The following is a 24,014-nucleotide window of genomic DNA, read 5'->3' as shown; positions in this document are numbered from 1 at the left end:
CAGATAGTCTCTGAGCTCAGTGGAAAAAGCATGTGTATAGAGCGCTTGAGCATTGTTTCGTCTTTTTGTCGCCTTAGGGTGTTTGTATGTTATGTGGGATACAATCTAGAGTCTTTTTTTTTTGGTCTACTCCTTCCGTCTTAATCTTCATATCGAGACGTTTAAGGATACCGGGTGCAGCCTTTCGTCTATTGTAATCTAGCTTTCATTCCATCGACTGTCTGCCTATTTTGTTTTACCAGATAGGTTTCAATGGCGGCAACCGCAAGTCGAAAAGTCTTCAGTGCCTAGGGAAAAAGAAATTACGAGATAATCATCATATCGACCACAGAAATCACCCGAATCGTGCCCTTAAAAGGCCGACGTAACGTTCGAGAATTCGCCCTTTTCCAGCTTCGTCTTCCAGAAAATGGGGTTCATATCGTCGAAACCGTGGTGGACCCAACCTTCCTCCTTGACATGGTACAAGTTGATGAAACCACCGGAGTAAGCATCACGGTGCATGGCGGCAAGGATGCTCCGACGGCCAAGCTCGAGGGCCTCCTCTTCAGTTAAGTCGTAGCGGTACTCAGCGTCAAGCACACCGTAAGCAAAAGTCTGACCGGACCCAACGCAGAATAGGTTTCCGGGGAGTCTTGTGCCGTCCGAGTCGATGTAGTAGAGGGCTGGTCCTTCTTGAGGCGTCACCTGCGATGTTATCAGTTTCACATTGCACCCCATTTCCCAGGGAGGATCGAAACGTACGCCTGCCAACATTGTACCCATGCTGAGACCCATTCCCTTGTAAGCGTATGTCAGATTGGCGAGAATCTTCGATGCCGCCGCAACGGTGATACGACGCTTGTGCCGGATCTCTGCCACGACGTTAACACAGCACCCCTGCGAGAGATACATCCAGACTCACCGTGAAGTGTGCATTGCTGACTCAGGTATCTCAGCCAGTATTGGCAATCCTGGAGAGCGGATTTGTGTCAGTGTCACCATGCCACCAGAACGCAAAAGAATGCATACCGCAGCACCACCAGCCATGGTACCCAGTAGACCTGGGACCGGAGCATCCTGCTTCTTGTCCTCACCCCGACTCAACCGCGACACGGGAATGACCTTCTTGACCGTCTGACTGGCGATCCAGTTTCCAGCGGTAGCTCTCGAATCTGTCGCGACGATCTAAGAGACAACGAGTCAGCCAGGCTGCTACAATGCTGGGCCGGGGAGATGACGGCATACAATTCCGCCCTGGAATCGGAAGGCGAGTGTTGTTGTTCCGTGGGCGAGCTTGATAGGACAGCTAGGATTCGAGTGGTCATCGGTCATGGCACGGAGGAATGCGGAGGACTAGATGCGAAGAAGAGCAAGATACACATGTTAGCTGATGGCTTCTTCGAAGTGCGATCAGTGTAGGATCCGCTCGGTGTGAAATCCGCTCTACTATAGAGCATTTTCACATGTCCAAACGTCCAAACAGGTGGAGTGTTCTCAAACTGTAGCTCACATTTGCAACTGGAGGAAGAGCGAATTTCAGAGATAGAGGAGGAAGGCTCTCTGTCAGGTCTTGCTGTTCTTGCTCCGAGTAGAACTCATTCTGGTGAGGTGGCCGCGAGTACTGGGCGACTAATTTATCCATGATCGAAACGTACTCCTCTGGATTCAAGTAGCAAAAAGACAGGGCAATAAGCTAATCGAAATGATAATATACAGGGAAGATGGCGGACGTGGATGGATGAAATGGGGAAGCAATTGCAGCTCCAGCCAGCTCCATTGAAGCTCCAACATCCGCGTCACTTGCTGCCGCCTGCGTCACGTGAGCTTAATGCATTCAACTCATACCAAGACACAATTCATCCATAAGCTCCACGAAAGTGACATTGACTACTGCTAACGAATACATATACTGACTTCGTTGGATCCATTAAAAGCTGTCATGTTTGTTACAAATCATTAATGAAAGTTCCTATAGACTCCGGCTAAATCCATATACCCACGACCATCCCATCCAATATCAAATCATGCTACAGAGTATAAACTGACGACTAGGACACTACACTGAATGAGTATCTGGTTCCCCCTTGTTCTCAGTATGGAACGGCAACAGGCTGCGCTCCGGTAGCGCCCGCGATCTGTGGCTGATCCACCTTTACGCTTCTGCCCTCGGTGTCAGTTTCGTTGAGATTACCAGCGACGCTGCCGGGTTCTCCAAACTCCCCCCCAGCAGCGGCTCCAGTTGCGTCAGACCCGGCAACAGATTCCACGTGAGCTTCCTGGCCTCTACCAGTTCCAGTGGGCAGTAGAGTCGAGCCGGAAGTCTCTCCCGCAGCTGTACGGATGGGTTCGACAGTGCTCTCCCACGACTTTAGGTCATTCTCGGCAGCCTCGAGGATCAGCTTTGCTTCATCGGCATGCTCATAGGGCTGTCGCGCATCACCAGGGACGACTGGGGTATCATCGAGGTGGTTGAGGAGACGGCGAGCATGACGCGCGAGCAGAATCTGCTTCTCTCCGCGCTCAATGACTGCGGCCAAATGGATATCAAAAGCCTCCTTGAGCTTCTGTCTGGTCTATCGGCCGAATCTTAGCCTCATGCGCTCTATCAGGTACTCGCGAGGACATAACGTACCACATTGGTCAATTGAGCCTCGGCAACCAGATTATTCGCCTCAGCCCGCACCAACTCCTGCTCCAGAACTTCCACCTTGGCGTTACTCTGCTCCCCCTTCAGCTTTAGCCGCTGGATCTCATCCGCGATCTTCGCCCTCTGATCGCGCGACGGCTGGACTGAGCTCTCCGTATCCCGGATCTGCTTCAAGATACCCCGGTAATCCTCCAGGCTCTGCGCAAAGTTGTCCTCCTGCTCACCGATCTCCGCCATCAGCACACCGAGCTTGTCGGAAATGTCGGAGACAGCATCGTCCTCGGTGCCTTCGCCCCATTCGGAGAGTTGGGCGGCGATGTTGACGCGCTCGCGGCCGGCTGCCTCGTGGGCTGAGATGGCCGAGTTCTCCTGCTTGATGATGCGGCTCATCTTCTTGCTCAGCTCGGGCGTCTGCAGACCGCGGAAGGTGGACATGCTGAAGCGGTGGCGGGCTGGTTCCTTCTTTCGGATGGAGAGCGTTCGGTTCCTGTTGCCATTAGCCACGTAGAGGATAGGGTATTCCGCACGATTCATACATGATGGCGATGTCTGTCGAAACTTAGCTATTCACCAAAAAGCTGTACAATGAGTTTACTAGGTGAGGCAATCCGTAGCTGCTACTGAATGGAATCAAGCCGGAATGCGCCTTCCTTCGAGTGCGGTTAAGACACAGTATAGCTGTACAAACGAGAAGAACAGGCTGTCCTCTTATTGACTCGGTAACTGCAGATCAAATGTACGATGACACAAGACGGAGATATGAATATCGCTTGGAGATGACGAACGGGTGTTCATCTTAGCTGATGGCGCAGTTGCTCGTACATGACGTCATGCGGGATGTGCGGAAGCTGAAGTCATGATCCGAATGCAGTCAATGTCAAGATGCTTCCTGATGTGTGTGATTGATTTTGATGATTTAGAGTTAAGTTCGAGCTTTGGAGCCGTGGGAAACGAGGACGGTGATCGTGTTGCGGTCTTGGGTTGCGATGCATTTCGAGCCCAGCGCCCTAGACTCGTAGTCTATCTGATGGAGTGGGTTCGTGGTACCTCTCTATGACGGGGGAAATCCTTCTATCTTGGAATACCAATGCAACAGTCATTTCTACCAATCAAAAGGCAAGTTCTGTATTTAAATTTGATAGCGCGTATCTTGTGGATGTTCAAGCCAGAGCCATGCTAATATATCTCACCCATAACTATGATGCTCCCATCTTCCAGGACTCAATTGATTCTCCCAGAGACATATCTCACCTCCTCCTCCCATACTCTCCCCGGATGGTGGGAACGCGATCGTCCCCAGCCCCCAGGTTCAACATACCTCACGCATCTATACAGCGGAGACGGTGGCGGAGGAGACGATGAACGAGTCCGGCTATCAAAGAACCTCCTTCTGACAGGAATAACCGATTCGGACCGCGTGCGCACTCTCGTTCTTCGCACAGTTGTATAAGATGGCTCTAGTTCGGGTGAATTTGAACGCACATGCCAGGAGTGGTGGTGTTGATGATGCGAAGGACGCGGTGCAATGACAATAGTATCATCGCTGCTGCTGCTGCTGCTGCTAGAGCTGGAACTGGAACTGGAGCAGCCACTGCTGCTTCCGCTACTGCAGCTTCTTCTGCGCCGAAGAGAACCTGGAATCGAGACGCGAAGCGTCCCCGGGCGGTATTCGACGACTCGGACGCCGGGCCCGGATCCCTCGTCAACTTCGAGGAAGCACATATCGACTCTGTCAGTTTGACAATGAGACTGGTCGTAGATGAGGAACAGCCGTGAACGCCCTTTTCTTGGGACCCTGATCTAATACGCAAGCAACACCGAGTGGGAGAATATAGCAGCCGATGGACCACCGTACGGCAAGCAAAACACAGAGTAGTAGATCCGACGCGACCACGATGACAGTACTGCAATCAACTTTGACCGAATAACAGCTGTAAGGATTCAAAAGACGACAAAGTTAGGAAAGCTCACGGTATAGTCAAAGGATCACAATGTCTGTTGCGATAATGGCATAGCAGTATAATCCGCCCCAGACTTCACTCGAGCAATAATGTCATTAAATGAATATTCAACTATCGTCCTGTCATGCGGATCTTCCCGCCTTGTGATTCATCTTCAAACCTCAGAGTGAGTGAGTGTTGCGATTGTGCTCATCCAGTGACGCCGTCATGTGCGCGGGACAACTGATAGAGCTAGGCACCCACGCGACATTCCACTCTTAACGCATCGTAGATGAGACCAAACCTTCCAGTAAGTGAAGCATAGAGAGTAATATAAGATTGACCGATGCCAGAGCGCAGCACGCCGGCCTTGATACAGGCCGCCACGAATCGATTGTAGCAACGTGGGTCTCCGTATCTAGATCGTACAACACAACAAGTTCTTTTCCTTTGAAGAGTGGGCAGCACGGGGCGACAAAAAATCAACCAGCGCCCAGCATATAACAGAAGCATCCAACACCCGTTGAGAAAGCCTACATCCAAATAAAGAAAAATGGAACCACCTCCGGGCCCGTTTACGACATGTCATCTGCATCATGGTGGTGGGTATGCTCATTATCTGATGCGTGAAAGGCATCTCCAAACGCTGAGTTATCCAGATCAGGAAGATCCAGACCCTCGTTCTGCTCCGTGTATGCTGCCAGTGCGTCTCCGGCACTGTCCATGTTGGTGAAGTCGAAATTCGCGCTGTCAAGACCGGTATCACCCGCGCTCCCAGGGCCAGGAGTTAGTCCTTGTAATCCGCTTCCCGGCGTTTCACCCGCTTGTATGTCGCCAGGCGGTTTATTGATATTTTCATCCTTCTTGTTGTCCTCGTTCACCATTACCCAGTCGCCAGTTTCTCCGGCAGCTGTATTTGTGGGTTGGCCACCGCCCATGTCCATTTCGACATCCAAACCAGTTATCGGCTGGTGATGCGCAGGCGCGGTGGGTGCAGCAGGTGCCGCTCCAGTGGCTGTTGGCGCCGCTTGTCCCTGAGCTGCAGGAGCTGCCCCTTGCGCAGGCGTGCCGAATTGACCAAGCAGATGGCTGTCTGCATGGCCCATGTCGATGTCACCGTCAGCTGCAGTTGAAACAGGTTCGGGTTCAATCTTTTCCAGCAAGCCACCCTTTTGTACGCAGGAAACCTTGGGTTCCGGCACGATTTGCCTGTGCCATGAGGCTTCGACTTCCCTGACAATGTCATCAACCTTATACTTGGCCTTGTGTTCAACGGGAACGACCTCAGCTCCATCCCCTTCGGTCGGTATTTCAGTGCGACCTTCCATCCTCCAAATCTCTGTTCCGGTATCTTCAGGATTCGCTGCCGCATCCCGAAGTCGGAGTTCAGCATCCTTGAGTAGAGAGGTGCGATTGAACTTTTCCATCCTTCGGGCATGGCGCTTCTTGAGCTTCTCAATTTCCGCAGTCATGTCGGCGACCTTTTTGGCAACCCGGTCGGCAAACTCCTTTGCCTTTTCGGGCTCCATTTTCGTCGCCTGAGCAGGCTCAGTGCCTTCTTTCGAATCGCCACCTGCAGGCCCAACGGGTGCATCGAAAAAGCCTGCAGTCAGAGTCTCCAATTCTCCTTTCCGACCGAGCCCCAAAGAAACAGGTGTAATCTGACTGATCGCATAAGGCGAGGCGAAGATCTCTTCCATCCACTCGTGGTGTTGCTGATATCTCATTTTGCTGACTTCCCGAGGGGTCAGTAAATCCATCATGTCGCCGGTAGAAACGTCTTCATCTTCGAGTGCGAAATCGGCCGCAGCAGCGGTCATCGCCGCAGTTGAGGCGCGATGCCCACGGGGTGCCTTGGCCGGAGCTGCAGCGGCCGGCGCTGGCACAGGTTGGCCGGGCTGGGGGTAGAACGGCTGACGGCCAACCATGGCATTGGGATATGGCCCCGCTGGTTGAGCAAGTGCTTGTGGGGCTATTTGTGGAGGAAAGTTGATTGTTGGCCAGTTATTCCGATCATGAAGCATAAAGTCTTTGCGCGCCAGTTGACCCTGGCTTTGGAGGAATCGACGTTGGGCCAGCATATTTTGCACTTGCGGTGAGACTGGAATCCGGTTCGCCGGAATATGTTCCGTAGGAGGCGCTCTGGAGTAGTGCACGATCCATAGTGACGGGTCCGGCGGGGGAAGGCTAGGGTTGGGAACTTTCGTGGGCAACAGTCGGTAGCGTCTGCGACAGTGGATGGCCACAGACTCATTGGGAGGGTGGTAACCGCTGCGATGGAGCCACATCTCCACCATCTGTCCCGGTCAGGCATCAGCATACAAAATCAGAGAACTGGAGATGCATAGGACAAGCGCCATACGTATCCACGAGCTTCAAAGGTAAAGGCCTGTTCAACGTCGGCCCAGACGTAACCATCGCTGGCGAAGTTTGTCCCCAGGTGATTAAGAGGCTGCCATGTGAGCATCACCGTTCCATCCTGAGGTCCATCTAAAAAGGTCCAGTGCATCGGTTGCGCTTCGCGAACGATCTTGGACGCGGACAGGAGGTATTCGACGACGGTGTCTGTAGGCATCATGTGCATCAAAGGGTACCGATGGCGCGACACCAGATGCATGTGCGGCAGCTATGACAAACAAATCCACCAAGTTAGCATGCTGCTCCTTCAAATAACTGTGCAATGATTGCTCGAAAGTCCGAGAGGGACGACTCACCAACTGCGCCGGGACACGGCTCGCTGGGTCGTCCATTGTGACCAAATGTCGATGGACGATCGTAAATTCGGTGTCAACGCGGTCGCAGAAATGGCAGAATCCCGTCTATCTAGAGGAAATTAAATCTCGAAGGCGGACGAGGGCACCTCCAAGGAGTAGTAAATGAAGACGATGACAATTAGATGAATGCTTAGCTAGCAACGCGACGCGGGAAAATTGAAGTTCCAGAGAGACGCGGGTGCGGATGGTGGGAGAGACTCAGAGCGCATTTTAGACACCTTACCAATCAGGCATGAAGATGAGGCACGAGGCCCAGGATCGGGGACAATCCGAATGATCGACCAGGATGAAGATGAGCAGAGGCTGGGGAGATGAAAAGACTGTACGGAGTAAGGGAATCAAGGATAGTACGGCGTGAAGACCACAACAATATGATCTAGTTATCCCTACAACTATAAATCGTAACTTCTTCCAGCCCTCTCGCTATGAGATATTGACTTGTCCAGTTCAACAGCTCAACGACGACTGGAGCTTAAGAACAAGCTTTCCCTCGACCCGCCACTTCTGTCTCCGCACTCTAAGCTTGAAGGTGTAGATAAGGTAGGGATCACTTTTATGTCTTCCATGGCTGGGATCCAATTGAGATCCGATATTGAGCCCGAGATGCTGCTCTCGGAAATGAGGATGTCTCGATTATGTATTATTCCACTTTCCTCAACTATTGTCTTCTCCATATGGCGTCACACTTCCCCCCCTCACCGAATCTCAGCCATTCTGGTTCGGCTGTAAGACAGGATGATCGGGCCTAACACTGCAGATCTCTCAATAGATCCGGACATGGTCGCACCAGCATTGCCGATGTTACTGTGTTGACAATTAAAAAGCGCATCATGTCCTCGTTGTCCTACAGCTCTCACAATGTCTTTCGATTTATCGTCGCCAGACCTTTATGCATTCATAGCTGATATCCTCATTTTAAGCACCACTTTCGGCCATGGGGCTTCTCGGGGATAATGATACTCCCAGGAATGACACGAAAGATGCCATTGAACAAGCCCCCAGCGTCGACACAGAGAAACAAAATGCGGTCCATCAGGATGAAGACAACGACACAGCACTGCCTGCAATGCCTGCACCGGTCATCACTATAGACCCGGCTGTCGAGCGTCGAGTTCTGAGGAAACTGGATCTAAGGGTCCCGACACTTCTGGGGTTCTTGTGTGAGTTCTCCCACGACTTTGTCGGCTCTTAAATGTTGTTTCTGACGAGAACCTTGAGCCTAGACCTTTTGTCGCTACTCGACCGCTCCAACATAGGTCTGTTTCATAACTAAGACGGAACAAGATTTCCATCTGACTGTATATAGGCAATGCATACATAGCTGGGATGAAACAAGATTTACGTCTAAGTGGACATCGCTATTCTTGGCTTCTGACCATTTTCTACATCTCGTACACGCTGTTCGAGTTTCTAGCCTTGATGTGGAAGATTATACCGCCTCATCGCTGGGCAGCGATCACTGTGTTGAGCTGGTAAGTGCCACATGACGACCTGGTTCCGTGCGTGTCAACCATCCTAAATGTTTTAGGGGCATTGTTGCAACTTGTCAAGCTGCGGCACAGAGCTGGGAGGGAATGATGGCCCTCCGTTTCCTCCTTGGGATGGCTGAAGCCGCATTCGGACCGGGCACACCCTATCTGTTGTCTTTCTTCTATCGCCGTCATGAACTCGGTCTCCGTTGTGGGCTGTTCGTCTCTGCTGCGCCTTTGGCAAATACGTTTGCAGGGGCCCTGGCGTATGGAATCACGTCTGGCCATTCCAAGTTGGCCAATTGGCGATTATTGTTTCTAGTGGAAGGGGCACCGTCTTTGATTGCTGCTTTTCTTGCCTGGTTTTTCCTGCCCGATCACCCAGCGTCTGCCCGTTTCCTGAATGAAGAAGAAAAAAAGGTTGCACGAGCAAGAGGGCTTCGGAGGAGCGGTGAGGGCGAGCGTGTAACAGGCATTGACTGGAAGGATATTGGCCGTACCCTGCTGGATGTCAAAGCCTGGTTCACGGCGGTATGCTGTGCTCCTTTGATTCTCGGACGAATGGTACTGATATGGAATTACAGTTGATGTACTTCAGCTGCAATGTGAGCTTTTCTTCGCTCCCTGTGTTTCTTCCCACGATTCTTGAAAACATGGGCTTCACGTCGATCAACGCCCAAGGTCTCACAGCACCGCCATACTTTGCTTCATTTCTTGTTACAATTGCCACAACTTGGTTGGCCGATCGACTGCAACAGCGAGGACTGATGATTGCTTTTTTGTCGCTCATTGGGGCTGTTGGATATGTGCTGCTCGCCACGTGCACCTCAGTTGGGGCCCGTTATCTCGGCGTGTTTCTGGCAGCAGTGGGAGTCTTCCCCTCGATCGCTAATATACTCCCCTGGGTATTGAGTGCGTCATCATCATTTCATATCGTCTGATCAGAGGCTAATCAACCCGTCTAGATAACCAAGGATCCGACACCCGACGAGGTATGGGGATTGTAATTCTCAACCTGATCGGACAATGTGGCCCTTTTTTGGGCACTAACGTCTTCCCCGAGAAAGATGCGCCTCGATACGTTCGAGGACAATCGATTTGCGCCGCTTTTATGTTCTTTACTACTATCCTAGCACTCACTTTGCGGTTTCTTTTGGTCTGGGAAAACAAACGCTTGGACCGGAAATATGGCACCAGGAACGAGGAATCTGCCGGAGGAGGCTCCAATCGAAACGATGATAGCGTGGCAGAGGAGAATTATGGATCTGGATTCCGCTACGTCTTATGAGATATTATGATGACGGCTTTGATGATTAAAAACGATATCTGGTGTATAAATGCGGGAAGGGCTATGATGTGCAGCCAAGATGGATGGCTGGCACGATATAAGAACATGATTGGAAAACCAAGTCGTGTTTCCTTAGACTTGATCACATAGAACTCCATAAATCCATTTACATGATTTTCGAGAGTGTATATCACAGGACGCTCTGATTATGGCTGCATCGCTGCCAGTGATAGTGTCCTCCTTGCGTGTGTTTCCTTAGTGGGGCAGACTATCTGCGGTTGACTTACGCATCGTCCTGTCTTCCCATCGCCTCGTCAAAGTCAATTATTAGCAACTGTTCTACAGTGAGAGGTAGAGTTTGCATCGTATCCAGCTCCTCTTTCGTGGATTCAAAAAGCTTCATCTTCTTGATCAGAAGGGTGCACCAATTGCTCCTTTATCGCCATCAAAGCAGCCTTGAGTGGTACCAACTTCTGGATATCAATCCGAGGTTTGCGCAGTCAACATGATTACAGAGTCAAAAAATGATACGAGCAACCTATATGGCCTAGTGGACATTGGAAGGTAAGCTATGAGCACTCAACCTCTCCCTCTACTCGTGCTGCCAGAGCATCAATTATCTTCACTTTCAGCAATCTGACCCGAAAACAGCAATGGAATTCGCTTCTCCATCACCGACATCTCCCCGCCCACAGCCCGGCTCCTGCCAACAATCTACCAAGACCGGGTGGGAATCTCCCTCTACGAGGCCCAATTCTCCCAGACAGAGAACGGGCAGAGGGTCCGGGGGCCCATCTCGCAAGAAATCATCGAGCAGGTTGTGGACCGACTAGTGCGGTTCAAAATCACCTGCGATGACTTTTGCGTACCCACGAGCAACATCCACGTCCTCGCTACAGAGGCCACACGCACCGCACCCAACTCTGACGAGTTCCGGGCGCGGATCAAGGCCCGCACTGGCTGGGAGGTGCGCATGCTCTCCAAAGAGGAGGAGGGACGTATCGGGGCGTTGGGGATCGCAAGTAGCTCGCATTCTGTCGCGGGACTTGCGATGGATCTTGGGGGCGGGAGTACGCAGATTACGTGGGTGATGGAGGAGGATGGGCTGGTGAGCACGAGCCCCCTAGGTTCGTTTAGTTTCCCGTACGGGGCGGCGGCATTGAAGCTGCGCTGGGAAGAGGCGAGGAGGCAAGGCGGGGATGCAGAGGCGACGTTGAAGGAGGAGATGACGAGGAATTTCCAGGATGCGTACGCGCGTCTACAGCTTCCTGAGCGTCTCGTTGAGGCTGCTAAGCGCAGTGGAAGATTTGATTTGTATCTCTGTGGTGGGGGGTTTAGAGGCTGGGGATACATGCTCATGAACCAGTCCAGCGTCAACCCGTACCCGATCCCGATTATCAATGGCTACAGAGCGCGCAGGGAGGATTTTCACGATACGGCATCTGTTCTAGAGACAGTCTCGGATTCTGAAGTCCGGGTGTTTGGAGTGTCGAAGCGGCGGGCATCGCAGATCCCCGCGGTGGCTGTTTTGGTCAACGTGATCATGGACGCTCTACCTGCCATTACGCATATACAATTCTGTCAGGGAGGAGTACGTGAGGGCTTTTTATTTGATCGACTTCCGCAGGAGATCCGTGCAGAGCACCCTCTTCTAGCCGCGACGTCGCCATACGCGCCTCCATCTGCAAGGGCGATCAGGGACCTTCTTCTGCAGGCATTGCCAACCTCTCGGTCACCAAAAGCGTCTTTGCAAGCACCGGAATCCTTTAATGATAGTTTACTAGCTGCTCTAGCAAACATGCTCTACGCACATTCTCAGGTGCACCGGGCCTGCCAGTCCGCTGCTGCGGTTCACTGCACAACCACTGGGGTTCTGGCGTCAATCAACAACCTGACGCATGTCGATCGCGCTTTGCTTGGTCTGATTCTCTGCGAGCGGTGGGAGGGCGATCTCCCACCCACAGACCAGACATTCCATCATCAACTTAGCAGATGTGTGTCGGCGCAGGAGGCATGGTGGTGCCAGTACCTGGGGCGAGTTGCCGCTCTGATCGGGGATGTGTATCCCGCAGGCCGGGTCCCGGAGACAGGCGAGAGAATTCAATTGGAGACGACCTGGGTGTCTACCGTGAAGAAGAAGGAATTGTGCGATATGTTGTGTCTCCGGATAATTTGCAGTGATGATGCTGCAACAGCTGCTGGGCGACACATGCTCCAGGAACGGGCGGAAACGATTGAGAAGGCTGGGAAGAGGAAAAACTGGATCAACGAGTATGGCGTGCGAGTGGGCACTCAGATCTGCTACCAGGCTACCAGTACCGCTAGGATATAGCAACAGGGATTTTTCAAAACTTTATTAAGTACCTTAGACAATCGGATCGTTGTACTCCGTTGGTCCTGCATCCTGATATGTATCTGGTTGAGTTGCGGGTCAGAGGACGCATGTCCACAGAATCACCTTACGTCTTGAGTCTCTTGACGATCAAGTGAGTCATCGAATCAAGTGGATTAACACGATTGTTGACATTGTGATGTCCGTCCTGTCGTGTCAAGGTGACGCCAATCTCGGTTACTTGAGAAGACTCACCGGGGAAGTTAATCCATATCGATGGCGGGGGTTTCCGGGAGTCGCTGGAGGGGATGGTGCATAGACTCACCAATTGAATCCGATCAAGCTTAATTTGAGTTGTGTTTGATTCGCCAACACGTCAATAATAAGTGAAACTATCCAATTGAGGAAAATGATAGAACTTTTAGCCAAACTATGATGCAGAATGTGGTGTCTGGCTGCTCATTACTCACAGTATTTAAACTACCCCTCCACCCACCCCGCACCCTCTCATCTTCTCCCTCTTCTCTTCATCACGCATCCTACCATCGTCCATCGAAAAGAATTCTATCAACATCTATTACAAGTCCTCCTCTCTTCACTTGGATTTTCTGTCGTAGTTGGCTAACCACTCTATAGGCAATTTCTATTCACTTGCAATGTAATCCACACCTGTGACTCGACCCTCTGGGTCGTTCTCTATGATGGAAGCCATGGAATCACTTTGGCTGGGCTGTTCATTCAATGATCAAGGTATCTCAGGTAAAGCTTGGGCGTGGGCCGGTGTTCGTTCTCATTCATTGACACAACAACGTGTATCTCTTTTTCGGAGCTCGTACCTCTTGACTGGAGTGCATCCGAGAGAGCACGGTGCCAATGGATGGGTTCGTTCTGAGATTATACGGTCAAAACTTGATCTGGATAATACCAGCGAAAGGATCATGCCTTCCCTCTTTTCTGTGTTTTCCACGTTCGTGGAATAGCTAACAAGTTACAGACCCTTAAAATGTCTCCCCCAGCTGCCATCTTCGAGCCCGCAGTGGCCCCAATTGCCAGCCTCAAGGGCAAGGTTGCGGTCCCTGAGACTGTTCCCACCTCTGGAACCTCCCAGACTCACCTCCTTGATCACTTCGGCGGCAAGTGGGGTGACTTCAAGTTTGCCCCTATCCGTGAGAGCCAGGTCTCTCGTGCTATGACCAGACGCTACTTTCAGGATCTGGACAAGTATGCCGAGAGCGACATTGTCATTGTCGGTGCTGGCTCCTGTGGTCTGAGCACTGCGTACGTGCTCGCCAAAGCTCGTCCTGACTTGAAGATTGCAATCATCGAGGCCTCGGTCTCTCCTGGTGAGTAGACGTTCCACAAAAAACCATACGGGTCGGAGCTAACCCTCCCAGGTGGTGGTGCCTGGCTCGGCGGCCAGCTTTTCTCCGCTATGGTCCTCCGTCGTCCCGCTGAGGTCTTCCTCAATGAGGTTGGCGTGCCCTACGAAGAAGACCCGGCGAATCCCAACTTCGTCGTCGTCAAGCACGCCTCCCTCTTCACCTCCACCCTGATGTCCAAGGTCCTCTCCTTCCCCAACGTCAAGCTCTTCAACGCCACCGCCGTCGAGGACCTGGTCACCCGGCCCTCCGCTAGCGGTGACGCCAAGGACACCCAGATTGCCGGCGTGGTCGTCAACTGGACCCTCGTCACCCTCCACCACGACGACCACTCTTGCATGGACCCCAACACCATCAATGCGCCCCTGGTCATCAGCACGACCGGTCACGACGGCCCCTTTGGTGCCTTCTGCGCGAAGAGGCTCGTGTCGATGAACACTGTTGACAAGCTTGGTGGCATGCGCGGCCTCGACATGAACTCGGCCGAGGATGCTATTGTCAAGAATACCCGTGAGGTCGCCAAGGGTCTGATCATCGGTGGAATGGAGCTGTCTGAGATCGACGGCTTCAACCGTATGGGACCTACGTTCGGTGCCATGGTGCTCAGCGGCGTCAAGGCTGCCGAGGAGGCCCTCAAGGTCTTTGATGAGCGTCAGCGCGAGTGTGCTGAGTAAGTGTCTGCTGTGAATGCTGGATGCAGTGCAATGAAATGTGATATCAGCGATGGATGGATTCCATTTCACTCTTTCACGACATGGATTGATAACAAATTGTCTTGGAAATGACACTCATTAAACTCTATTCTAATGCCCTCTCGTAGTTCACGCATTATTACACTTAGGGACTTATACAGTAGGAATATATACAGCACGTAGAATCATAGCCCAACAACCGAGTCATGGACTACTCCTCAATCTTGGTCGTTCCCCGGGTCCCCGCCTGCTCAACAATGCGCTTTGCATTGCGTACCTCCCATTCAAACTCCTTGAGCGCCCGCAACTCACTCGACACAAATAGCCCGCCAATCAGCCCATCCAAGATTCCCGCCCCGAAGCTCAGCGTGCTCACCAGACACAAGATGAAGGCCACATATGGGAGATGGTCGCCAGTCCACCAGATCCCAACAAAGCAGCCGATCGAGACAACAACCGACGCCACGAAGTGGGCCAGTCGCCAGCGGCGCTGGGAGCGTTCGCGGCGGACATACTTGTGGATCATTTCGAGTATGCGGTCGTATGTGTCCGGCGTACAGGTGGCGTTTGGGGCGCTGGACACAGGATGGACGACTTCCTTGACTTCTGTTGTCTGAGAGGCCGTTCGGCTGATGACAGCCTCAACGGCAAAGTGATCGCTCAGCGAGCAGCGCAGCGTCGGGTGCCGCTGTGTCATACCCACCCCGACGGACTGGACCGACCACCGCGGTGCGGGATAGGCAGGCGGGTACCCGCCGTCCCCGACGAATATGTAATCCAATCTCTTCCCCCGGGGACAGGGTGCGTCCTTATCGACCACCACATCCTCGCCTTTCTCCAGACGCTTGCGATCCTCCTTACTCCACCGCCAGGTATTAAACTTGCCGTCGCAGGTGGCGCCGTTCTCCACCAGGTTGAACTCTGCCGTGGGCACGGGCCTGTTTCGCCTCTGCTCGGGCGGGTCGATAGCAGCGCCAATAGACGAGTCCGGATGCAGGACCTGCCAGACATCGCGGACGGGCGCATGCGCGTGGATGAGCTGGTGCGCAAAACTCGAGGGGATCATGTTGAAATCACCGAGCCCGATGACGAGGTGTCCGCGCTCCGCCGCGCCACGCATCAGCTTGGCGATCTCCCACGCCTGCGCGGTTCGGTGACAGATATACGAGTCGTTGGGTTCTCGTTCGTAGGGGGCGTGCAGGTGTGTGCAGAAGACCTCTGCGACGTCGCTGACTCCTGGTCCGAAACGGATGCGCGCGCAGGCGACGCCCTTGCCGACGAACCAGTCGCCGCGGAAGAAGGCCGTGGGCCGGCCGTTGAGTGGGTAGGCGTACATGCTGCTTTCTTCAATGGGCCATTTGGAGAGTATGGCTAGTCCCGCGCCGAAAATGCCGCCAAAGTAGAACTTGCCGTAGGGGAGGATGTGGCTGGTTTGCTGGCGGATGCTCTCGTAGTCTTGCTGCGTCCAGCATTCTTGCAGACCGACAATTTGGGGAGGAGGGTCGGCGAGCGCGAGTTGCCGGCCGATCTCAGATAGTCGTTCATGGCGGTATTTGGCGAGATATTTGAGGCCCCAGCAGTTGAGGGTGAGGATGCGGATCTCGGAGGGCGGGGAGGAGAGAGACGGGGAGGGAGATCGAGGGGATGACATGGTGGCTGGCGATATATCAAACGATCGATGAATGCTGTATCAGAAGCATTCTTGAACTGATCGATGGGTAGAAATGAAAAAGCAGTAGATGCCAGGAAAGCTGTATTGCGATGCCTGAGAATTGAGGTCAAAACGATGAAGTCACGTCTTCACCGCCTCAGGCCGCAAGGCGTCATTGGCTCGCGTGATTTTCATTATCGCCGAATTGTTATCACAAGTCTCTGTCTGCCATTGAGGATCATATCCCTAGCTTCATAACAGTCGATTGACACGGCCTCAATGGACAATTCAGATCATCGCTCCAAACGTCGCCGAGTACAGAGTCTGTCGACGCAGGACGTCAGCACTCCCGAGAATAATTTTATCTATTCGCCCATCGACTCCTCGTCGGATGAGCTAGCGGCTGCCTCCGACCATGACGAGCAGCGTCGTCGCGTCAGCTGGACTGCGCAAAAGGTGTACCCTCCTAAACGACCCTACCGTCGAACGCGGAGCTTCAGCGGCTCAGAATCTCCTGATGAACTGGCCGTCGATGCCGACGTCTACTGGCGGTCCCGCAACCGCGGACGCAGCCCGTCGCACTCTGAGACCAGCGCCCAGGAGCAGTCGCCGGAGCGCTATCAGGATGACGAGCTTGAGGTAGATGAGGAGGAGAGTGCGGGGAGTGCAGAAGTTGACCAGGAGTATTCGGACCGGTCGCCTACGCCAGTGCCTCCGCCGGCCCCTCCGCCGCCGCCCAAGCCGGAGAAACTGACTTATCAGCAAAAGTTCTTGCTCAGAGGGCATCTGCGGGGGGTATCGGCGGTGCGGTTTTCTCCAGATTCCACCATGATTGCCAGTGGGGGTATGTTCATCTGTCAGGTACGATCGTGAGATGGAGAGACTGATGTATCTAGGGGCCGACGGAGCCGTCAAGGTTTGGGATACGCGCAGCGGGAAGCTCATCCATACATTTGAGGGACATTTGGCGGGTATTTCCACTATATCCTGGAGTCCGGATGGGGCTACGATTGCGTCGGGGTCGGATGACAAGACCATCCGGCTGTGGAATGTGTTGACGGTATTGCCTTTTGTCTACGTCTCCCATTTGACCCAACTAATGTCTCTCTTCCATTGGCAGGGCAAAGCTCATCCGATTCCATTCGTTGGCCACCACAACTACGTATATCAAATTGCCTTCTCCCCAAAGGGTAACATGTTGGTCAGCGGATCTTACGATGAAGCGGTCTTTCTGTGGGATGTTCGGTCCGCCAGCGTGATGCGGTCGCTACCGGCGCACTCTGACCCGGTCGGCGGTATTGACGTCGTCTGGGACGGGACGCTCATCGTCTCATGCGCCACGGACGGGTTGATTCGGATCTGGGACACGGCGACGGGCCAGTGTCTGCGAACGCTTGTGCACGAGGACAACCCGCCGGTGACGGCGGTCAAGTTTTCGCCCAACGGCAAGTTCGTGCTCGCCTGGACGCTGGACGACTGCGTGCGGCTGTGGAACTACGTCGAGGGTCGATGCATCAAGACCTACCAGGGCCACGTGAATCGGAAATACAGCTTGTTAGGTGGGTTTGGGATCTACGGGCTGCCGGGGGCGCCGCCGGAAGCGTTTGTGGTCAGTGGAAGCGAGGACGGATCGATCCTTTGCTGGGACGTGGTGAGCAAGAAGATACTGCAGCGGCTGGAGGGGCATAATGGGGTGGTCCTGGGCGTGGATACATGCATCCTGGGGGAGCAGCGGCTCATGGTGAGCTGCGGACTGGATGGGACAGTGCGGGTCTGGGAGGAGGTGGAGGAGGCAGCCGAAAGTGATGAGGTCGATGTGAAAGCTGAAGTGAACGGGGAGGACGCTGGCGATGGTGGCAATGCCGAAAATGGAGTCGTCGCAGACGAAGCAGTGAACGATCTCCCAGTCGAAGCTACGCCGCAAACCGACGAGGGGGACGGCACTGACGAGAACAAAGATCAAGATGGCGACACACTGATGCAATGACGGATGGTTTGCATTTGCGGATGTATATTAGGATACCCTGGCGTCTGGAGTTGGACTATATTCTCATGCGCTATATCATCATATCTATCATGCGGCGAAGCCCTACTTTCAATCATCATGGCATACACCAACTAAGTTCACATGAAATCCAAAGGCTCACCGAGGCCAGCCTTTTTAACGGAACATGAACCAAATACTCCGAGTCTGAGGTCTAGGGTATCTATCGCTTACCGACCAAATGAGCTTTGTGCTTGTAGCTCATTATTAGGGTTAACTAGATCAACAGTGGTTCTCCCAATCAGCATTGAGTTTATACATTCGTGTTTCGAATTATCTAATATCCACCAATCAGATGATCACTTTCCATGCTATCTTCCCACAATTCCATGGTCAAGAAGATAAACACAGAGTAAGGCGTGTAGATAGCAGGTAATGCCCCTCCTTTGAGGTTGATAAACATTGTGTTACATTATTCTTTCACAGTTTCACCTTCCTCTTTGTGTAAAGACTGGTAGACTAAGAATGAATCTGTTATGAATTATGGGTCTTTCTTTACTTTGTACGGAGTAGTCTCATGTGTTGTACTAGACTAGTTGTCTTTGAACCAGAATAATAGGATTCGATAAGCAAATGCAATGCTAAATACGGAGTCTAGACCGGCCTTTCTTTATATACAGCGTGTTCTTTTTTCCAGTTTTTGTAGGGTACGCAGTACCCAGTTCTGTATCCACAGTTTTTTTGTAGTGTTTAACGTATATTCGCCCACTGATATTGGCAAGCCAAATTTTAAGAGGCATAGACCTGTCCAGCGGAGGTGAGACCACTTCCGCTGAGCAGGTAGTTATCCGCACACATGAAGTAGGCATAGCGGCCGACCATGCTCTGCGAGTCCAACCAGGGGAGGACCTCGTTGAGGAACTGGGCGGACTCGCTCGACGAAGAGCCAGAGCTGATATCGCTGTTGAGGGCGAACTCGGTGATCCAGACACTCTCGAGACCCTTCTCGCTAGCGAACGAGGTGGCCTGGTTGACGAAGGTCTTGAACTCGTCGGCCGAGGCACCGTACCAGTGCACAGCGAGGGCGCTGATGCCGCAGTCGGTGCACGACTGCAAGAAAGTGTTCATCCAGTCCAGGCCTTGGCCGGGAGAACCGCTGTTGGTGACACCGGGGCTAACCAGCTTGGCCTTGCCGCTGTAGGGGGTGATGTACTTCTTGTAGGCGGTGGCGGCGTCGGAGGGGGTCATGGCGGCCTGGGCGCTATTGTCGGGCTCGTTGAAGCCCAGGATGTAGCTGCTGCCGCTGCCGAGGGCCGTCTCGATGGCGGAGAGCCAGCCGCCGAACATCTTGCTGCCCCAGAGCATGGGCACGAACTCGACGCCGGAGGGCAGACTGCCTGAGGCCAACATGTTCCAGTCATAGGCCCAGGAAATCGAGCCATTGCTGCTCAGCGCTTGCACGGCCGAGGCATCGTTGTAGGCGGCTCCGCGCTTGCTGCTGGAGCGCTTCTCGACGTGGCGGTGCTGGTGGCCGTGGGGGGCGGCCACGGCGGAGGAGGCCAGAAGGCCGGCAGTGAGGAGGTTCTTGAAGGAGACCATTTTGATTCTTTCCTCTTTCTTTCTTTTCTTCTTGTACTCAGGTAGGTAGAGAAAGGAGTGAGCTGAGAAGCAGGGTTCTCAAAGGGTGAAAAGGAGAGTGAGGGTGTGCTTGAGCAAGCAAGCAGCAACTAAAGTCACAAGAAAGGAATGACTATTGTCCGTGCACGGCACAGGACAATAACAACAAAAGCAGTCAAAAGGAGAGTATGAGGAAGACGATAATGAGAGGAGAAGAGGAAGAAGAAGAGGAGGAAGAAGAAACGATCCTCAAGAGGTCGATGGGGGCAAGAGGCACATTTAAAAGATTGAGTCGACTCGGCGCCACAAAGAGACAGATCCAACGAGACTCTGGGCGCCAATCGTCTTGAAAGACAATATTATTGCCATTGTTCTTGCTTTGTTTTTCCTTCCTTTGTGTTCTGAATAACGGAAAATCGCCGAATCCATCAATCTGATTTGCGAGGATGGCGTCCTGTTCCTGAGGAGAACACGCATCCACGGAACTCCATCAGGAGACATCCACGGTGGAGGATGGCGCAACCACCTATGGGAGGCAGATGTCTGTCAGGTACAGCCGAGAGACAGCTCGCAGGCAGCGAAGATGATTTGGCACCACCGAGTCACCGACAGACAGAATGGATTCTGGATGTGGACCACAATGACACAGATGATGGATCAAATGGGAGTGGCCATGATTGGATCTGGCTGCCTGGGCGCCTAAGGTACTGACACTAGTCGGTACAGCACCAGCCTGTACGTATCCCCGATTCGGGTTCAATCATCGAATATCATAGGAACTTAGAAATAGCAATGGGATACGTCAAATCAACACTGGTCAAGACAGTACTACGTAGAGAGCGTTCATGTCTATTATTACTGCTGTACAGTGCTAGTCGTCAACTTCTCATACCGGTGTCCTTGGCGGTCTCTGTAGCGCTCCACCTGGGATCCACGAGTCCACGACAGTCCAGACCTCGTTTGGATCTCTCAGAAACTTAGATTTCCCATTTGACCGCAAGACGTTACTTACTCTCGAGTTCCTCGGTATGTTTGATTAGTACTCTTGAAAGACCTGCAGACTGGAGGCTGACCGACAAACAAGCTGAAACTCATCGAGTCAACATCACAAGAGACACAAAGAACTCGAACACCTGAACCCACTGACATCAATCTTGCCGAATTGGCTGTCATACGTATGCCGCTGCGGACGAACTCTCTCACTATGCACACTAAAAGCGATGAAACACGCCGATCGCTGAGGGCCGCCACTACCAAGCATCGCCGGTCTGCCCACTAGCCCCTAGTGTGCGCTCTATTCAACCTCACCTATTTCTCCACGGCCTCAACAGCAAATGACAAGGCAGACTGTCTTGTTACTTCTGAGCCAGACGACGTGGACGTGGCGATGTGGCTGTCGCCCATTGCAATAGTTCTAATAAAACTTAGCCCCGACGTAACGCAGTTTTGTGGCCAGGATTTACCTTTGTCCAGACTGGCAGAAGAAAGGGAATTTCATTCAGCGCCGTGTCTCGCCTCCACGACTGTCTTGTAGGCCTGACTTCCTACCCCGGTCTTCCTGGTCGATTGCCCGTGGTTGACCTCGAACAGTTCCTTCCGTTCGTCCTTGGGGACTTGGGGTATTGGACAGGGATGGGCCACCGTCAGGGCTGAGGCGAGCCACCGGTCTGTCATTGGAACATCCAGCTAATGTCCCTATCTGACTTTTCAGGCTCCACGTCTGACAGCAGCCACTGAGATATCAGAGAGTGGCACTGCGTGGCAAGCATGATATCTGCCTGACGCTGGTCCTCTCGGCGTAGCGCCGACCACGAGAACTGTACCATGATGGTATAACCACTGTCAGATTCTCGGACACATCTGTCAAACTCAAATGTGAAAGAAAGTCATCGGGGAGAAGCCGTGACGTTTGCAGTCGACTGCAGCACAATAGGAACACCCAAACAACACGATATTATGCTACAATCCTTGATTTTGCCCTTCAGCCGACAGAACTTACCTACACGATCGCGGCAGTCAGACGAGTAAGCATCTCGGGGCGTTTGCCTCGGCTTGTGAGGGACATCCTTCGCCGACTCATCATGAAGTCATTGCCCGATTCGGTAATCATCCATGTCAGTTGGTAAGATACTCTCTTGAGATTCTCGAGATTCGTAGAACGTATATATGGTTGTAGAAACACTTTCCACTACTCTCTCAGTCTACGATTATCAGGATTGATCAGGTTGGACCGAGTACTTACCTTATCCTCAATCCCCTAACCAGCGCAAATGTCGAGGCGCTGTCCGCACAAATTCGCCGGCCCCCGGCGAATCCTCATTGGGCAGACAATGTCCTGCCTGGCCTGAGGAGAGTAGAAGAGGCTAAGACCGTCATAATAGCATCCTGAGATCAGAAGGACCGAAAGCCGGTGCATACCAGCATTCGATATCCCTTCTATACATCTTTCCTCTTCTTCATGCACAACAGAGTCATCCTCGACAAGATGATCTGTTTGGTTGCCTTGCCCAGAGTCCTCCCTGCAGGTGTTGCATCCAGGTGATAGGTAACCTGGTGAATCCAACTCCAAGCCCTTGGCAAATGCCTTCCGTGATTGCCATGACTTGAGGACGCGCTCGCCGACTCTTGATAGTATGGTTGGGGGACATTGATAAAATGGAGCAATATGAATGAGAGTAGTGATCTTGAAGGAGCAAATGATAGCGGGCGTTTGAATCTCTCTCCAGACAAGAGAATCTTATTCTGCCGCATAAGTGGCATCCCATAATGCCCGCAGACACCCGTGGCGACTTCATCAACATGAACGCCGGCGTTACTTCGCAAACTTCCCACCAGCCCCTGCCTGCCTGTAAAGATGTATCACTTCAGATAAACTTGCGACTTACAGTCAGCGAATGGATGACGGCGGGCCGTAAAAACAACGAGCAGACGACCTAAAGAGCCATGAGGAACAGATGCCCCTCCGTTAGCATCGCTGCTGGTAAGATCTTACCGCTAAACCCTCCCTGCTTAATAGATATCACTTACAGTTCGACAGAAAGTCAAGTCAGAGAGTCAAGTCAGTCTGTATCATGACTGGCAATAGTTCCAAGAACGGGAGAAAATGGCAACATATAGACTTGCGTATCTGGAAAAGCCAAAGCATCTCCGTCAGCATCGCTGCTGGTAAGAACTCAATAAACTTCCATCCAGTCCTTCCCTGCTTATGAGAGATATCACTTACACATAGAGTGAAGCTCGCCAGCGGCAAGTCAGCTGGTCACTTTTGCGCAGACGAGACCGTTGAACGGAATGAAACCTGTATAATCTGGAGGAGCCAAAGCACCTCCGTCAGCACGAATGCTGGCAAGATCTCCCTTACAGACTTCCCACCAGCCCCTCCCTGCCTATGAAGGAACGATACTTGCCTGTAGATATATGGTCGTAAAGTCGTTAAGGGTGAGCGGCTCGATGTCATTCAGACAATCTAAGCGAAGGCGACAAGCAACTCTGTTAGCACAAATGCTGGTAAGGCTTTCAGCTTCCCGCCAGTCCCTCCCTGTCAAACAAGATGATCACTTACCTGAGAGTCCAACAGTCTATGCTGCTAGGTATCCGTAGTACAAGTGAACCGCATATGGAAGCCCTAAGAACTGGAGGACCAGAAGGCACCTCCCTTAGCACAGTGTTCCAACAATACTGGTAAGATCCTTCCTCTCTATAAACTTCCCGCCAGCCCGCCCTGCCTATAGAGAAGTCACTTACCTGATGACACAGTGGATTGACTTCGTGTTGCGAAGGCGAATGGATCCTATCATGGATGAAGCCCTAAATCAACAACCACCTCCCTCAGCACAGTGTTTCCACAATACTGGTAAGATCCTTCCCTATGAACTTCCCGCCAGCCCTGCCCTGCTCATAGATCAGTCACTTACCTAGTGAGACGATGAGTCTGCCATTGTTTCAAGTGGACCGACAGAGGAACATCGAGGAGATAGAGCCCTACATCAACAACCACCTCCCTCAGCACAGTGTTTCCACAATACTGGTAAGATCCATCCCTATAAACTTCCCGCCAGCCCCGCCCTGCTTATAGAGATGTCACTTACCTGATGACACAGTGGATTGACTTCGTGTTGCGAAGGCGAATGGATCCTATCATGGATGAAGCCCTAAATCAACAACCACCTCCCTCAGCACAGTGTTTCCAAAGAATGCTGGTAAGATCCTTCCCTACAAACTTCCCGCCAGCCCCGCCCTGCTTATAGGGAAGTCACTTA

The 24,014-nt window shown here is 52.6% G+C and overlaps 9 protein-coding genes across 9 annotated transcripts; 4 read left to right on the top strand and 5 right to left on the bottom strand.

Annotated features, from left to right (window-relative positions):
• Positions 1-351: 351 nt before the first annotated feature.
• Positions 352-1,624, bottom strand: pre2 (proteasome core particle subunit beta 5; the record flags this gene model as incomplete). Its single annotated transcript, XM_026761776.1, has 6 exons — positions 352-687; positions 745-854; positions 905-953; positions 1,012-1,167; positions 1,228-1,335; positions 1,493-1,624. 6 exons carry the CDS (start codon positions 1,622-1,624, stop codon positions 352-354), a joined length of 891 nt encoding a protein of 296 aa, XP_026615229.1.
• Positions 1,625-2,072: 448 nt separating this feature from the next.
• On the bottom strand, positions 2,073-3,163 carry CDV56_108108 (Eisosome component PIL1/LSP1 family protein; the record flags this gene model as incomplete). The annotated part of the gene is made up of 2 exons (XM_026761727.1): positions 2,073-2,555; positions 2,615-3,163. 2 exons carry the CDS (start codon positions 3,161-3,163, stop codon positions 2,073-2,075), a joined length of 1,032 nt encoding a protein of 343 aa, XP_026615228.1.
• A 1,981-nt stretch (positions 3,164-5,144) lies between these two features.
• Positions 5,145-7,319, bottom strand: CDV56_107967 (uncharacterized protein; the record flags this gene model as incomplete). The annotated part of the gene is made up of 3 exons (XM_026761586.1): positions 5,145-6,866; positions 6,932-7,195; positions 7,284-7,319. The coding sequence occupies 3 exons, from the start codon at positions 7,317-7,319 to the stop codon at positions 5,145-5,147; spliced, it is 2,022 nt and encodes a 673-aa protein (XP_026615227.1).
• A 958-nt stretch (positions 7,320-8,277) lies between these two features.
• Positions 8,278-10,100, top strand: CDV56_107877 (putative MFS transporter; the record flags this gene model as incomplete). Its single annotated transcript, XM_026761496.1, has 6 exons — positions 8,278-8,503; positions 8,567-8,599; positions 8,650-8,815; positions 8,872-9,343; positions 9,778-9,804; positions 9,876-10,100. The coding sequence occupies 6 exons, from the start codon at positions 8,278-8,280 to the stop codon at positions 10,098-10,100; spliced, it is 1,149 nt and encodes a 382-aa protein (XP_026615226.1).
• A 505-nt stretch (positions 10,101-10,605) lies between these two features.
• Positions 10,606-12,432, top strand: CDV56_107796 (retrograde regulation protein 2; the record flags this gene model as incomplete). The annotated part of the gene is made up of 2 exons (XM_026761415.1): positions 10,606-10,664; positions 10,752-12,432. The coding sequence occupies 2 exons, from the start codon at positions 10,606-10,608 to the stop codon at positions 12,430-12,432; spliced, it is 1,740 nt and encodes a 579-aa protein (XP_026615225.1).
• Positions 12,433-13,435: 1,003 nt separating this feature from the next.
• Positions 13,436-14,485, top strand: thiA (thiamine thiazole synthase; the record flags this gene model as incomplete). Its single annotated transcript, XM_026761342.1, has 2 exons — positions 13,436-13,775; positions 13,827-14,485. The coding sequence occupies 2 exons, from the start codon at positions 13,436-13,438 to the stop codon at positions 14,483-14,485; spliced, it is 999 nt and encodes a 332-aa protein (XP_026615224.1).
• Positions 14,486-14,714: 229 nt separating this feature from the next.
• Positions 14,715-16,154, bottom strand: CDV56_107654 (inositol phosphosphingolipid phospholipase; the record flags this gene model as incomplete). Its single annotated transcript, XM_026761273.1, has 1 exon — positions 14,715-16,154. One exon carries the CDS (start codon positions 16,152-16,154, stop codon positions 14,715-14,717), a length of 1,440 nt encoding a protein of 479 aa, XP_026615223.1.
• A 279-nt stretch (positions 16,155-16,433) lies between these two features.
• CDV56_107574 (WD40 repeat domain-containing protein) lies at positions 16,434-18,141 on the top strand (the record flags this gene model as incomplete). Its single annotated transcript, XM_026761193.1, has 2 exons — positions 16,434-16,998; positions 17,051-18,141. 2 exons carry the CDS (start codon positions 16,434-16,436, stop codon positions 18,139-18,141), a joined length of 1,656 nt encoding a protein of 551 aa, XP_026615222.1.
• A 786-nt stretch (positions 18,142-18,927) lies between these two features.
• CDV56_107502 (glycoside hydrolase family 128 protein) lies at positions 18,928-19,737 on the bottom strand (the record flags this gene model as incomplete). Its single annotated transcript, XM_026761121.1, has 1 exon — positions 18,928-19,737. One exon carries the CDS (start codon positions 19,735-19,737, stop codon positions 18,928-18,930), a length of 810 nt encoding a protein of 269 aa, XP_026615221.1.
• Positions 19,738-24,014: the final 4,277 nt, after the last annotated feature.

This window comes from Aspergillus thermomutatus, assembly GCF_002237265.1.
Source record: "Aspergillus thermomutatus strain HMR AF 39 chromosome Unknown NODE_72, whole genome shotgun sequence".
NCBI classification, from domain to species: domain Eukaryota; kingdom Fungi; phylum Ascomycota; class Eurotiomycetes; order Eurotiales; family Aspergillaceae; genus Aspergillus; species Aspergillus thermomutatus.
This window is presented reverse-complemented; position numbering and strand designations above follow the sequence as displayed.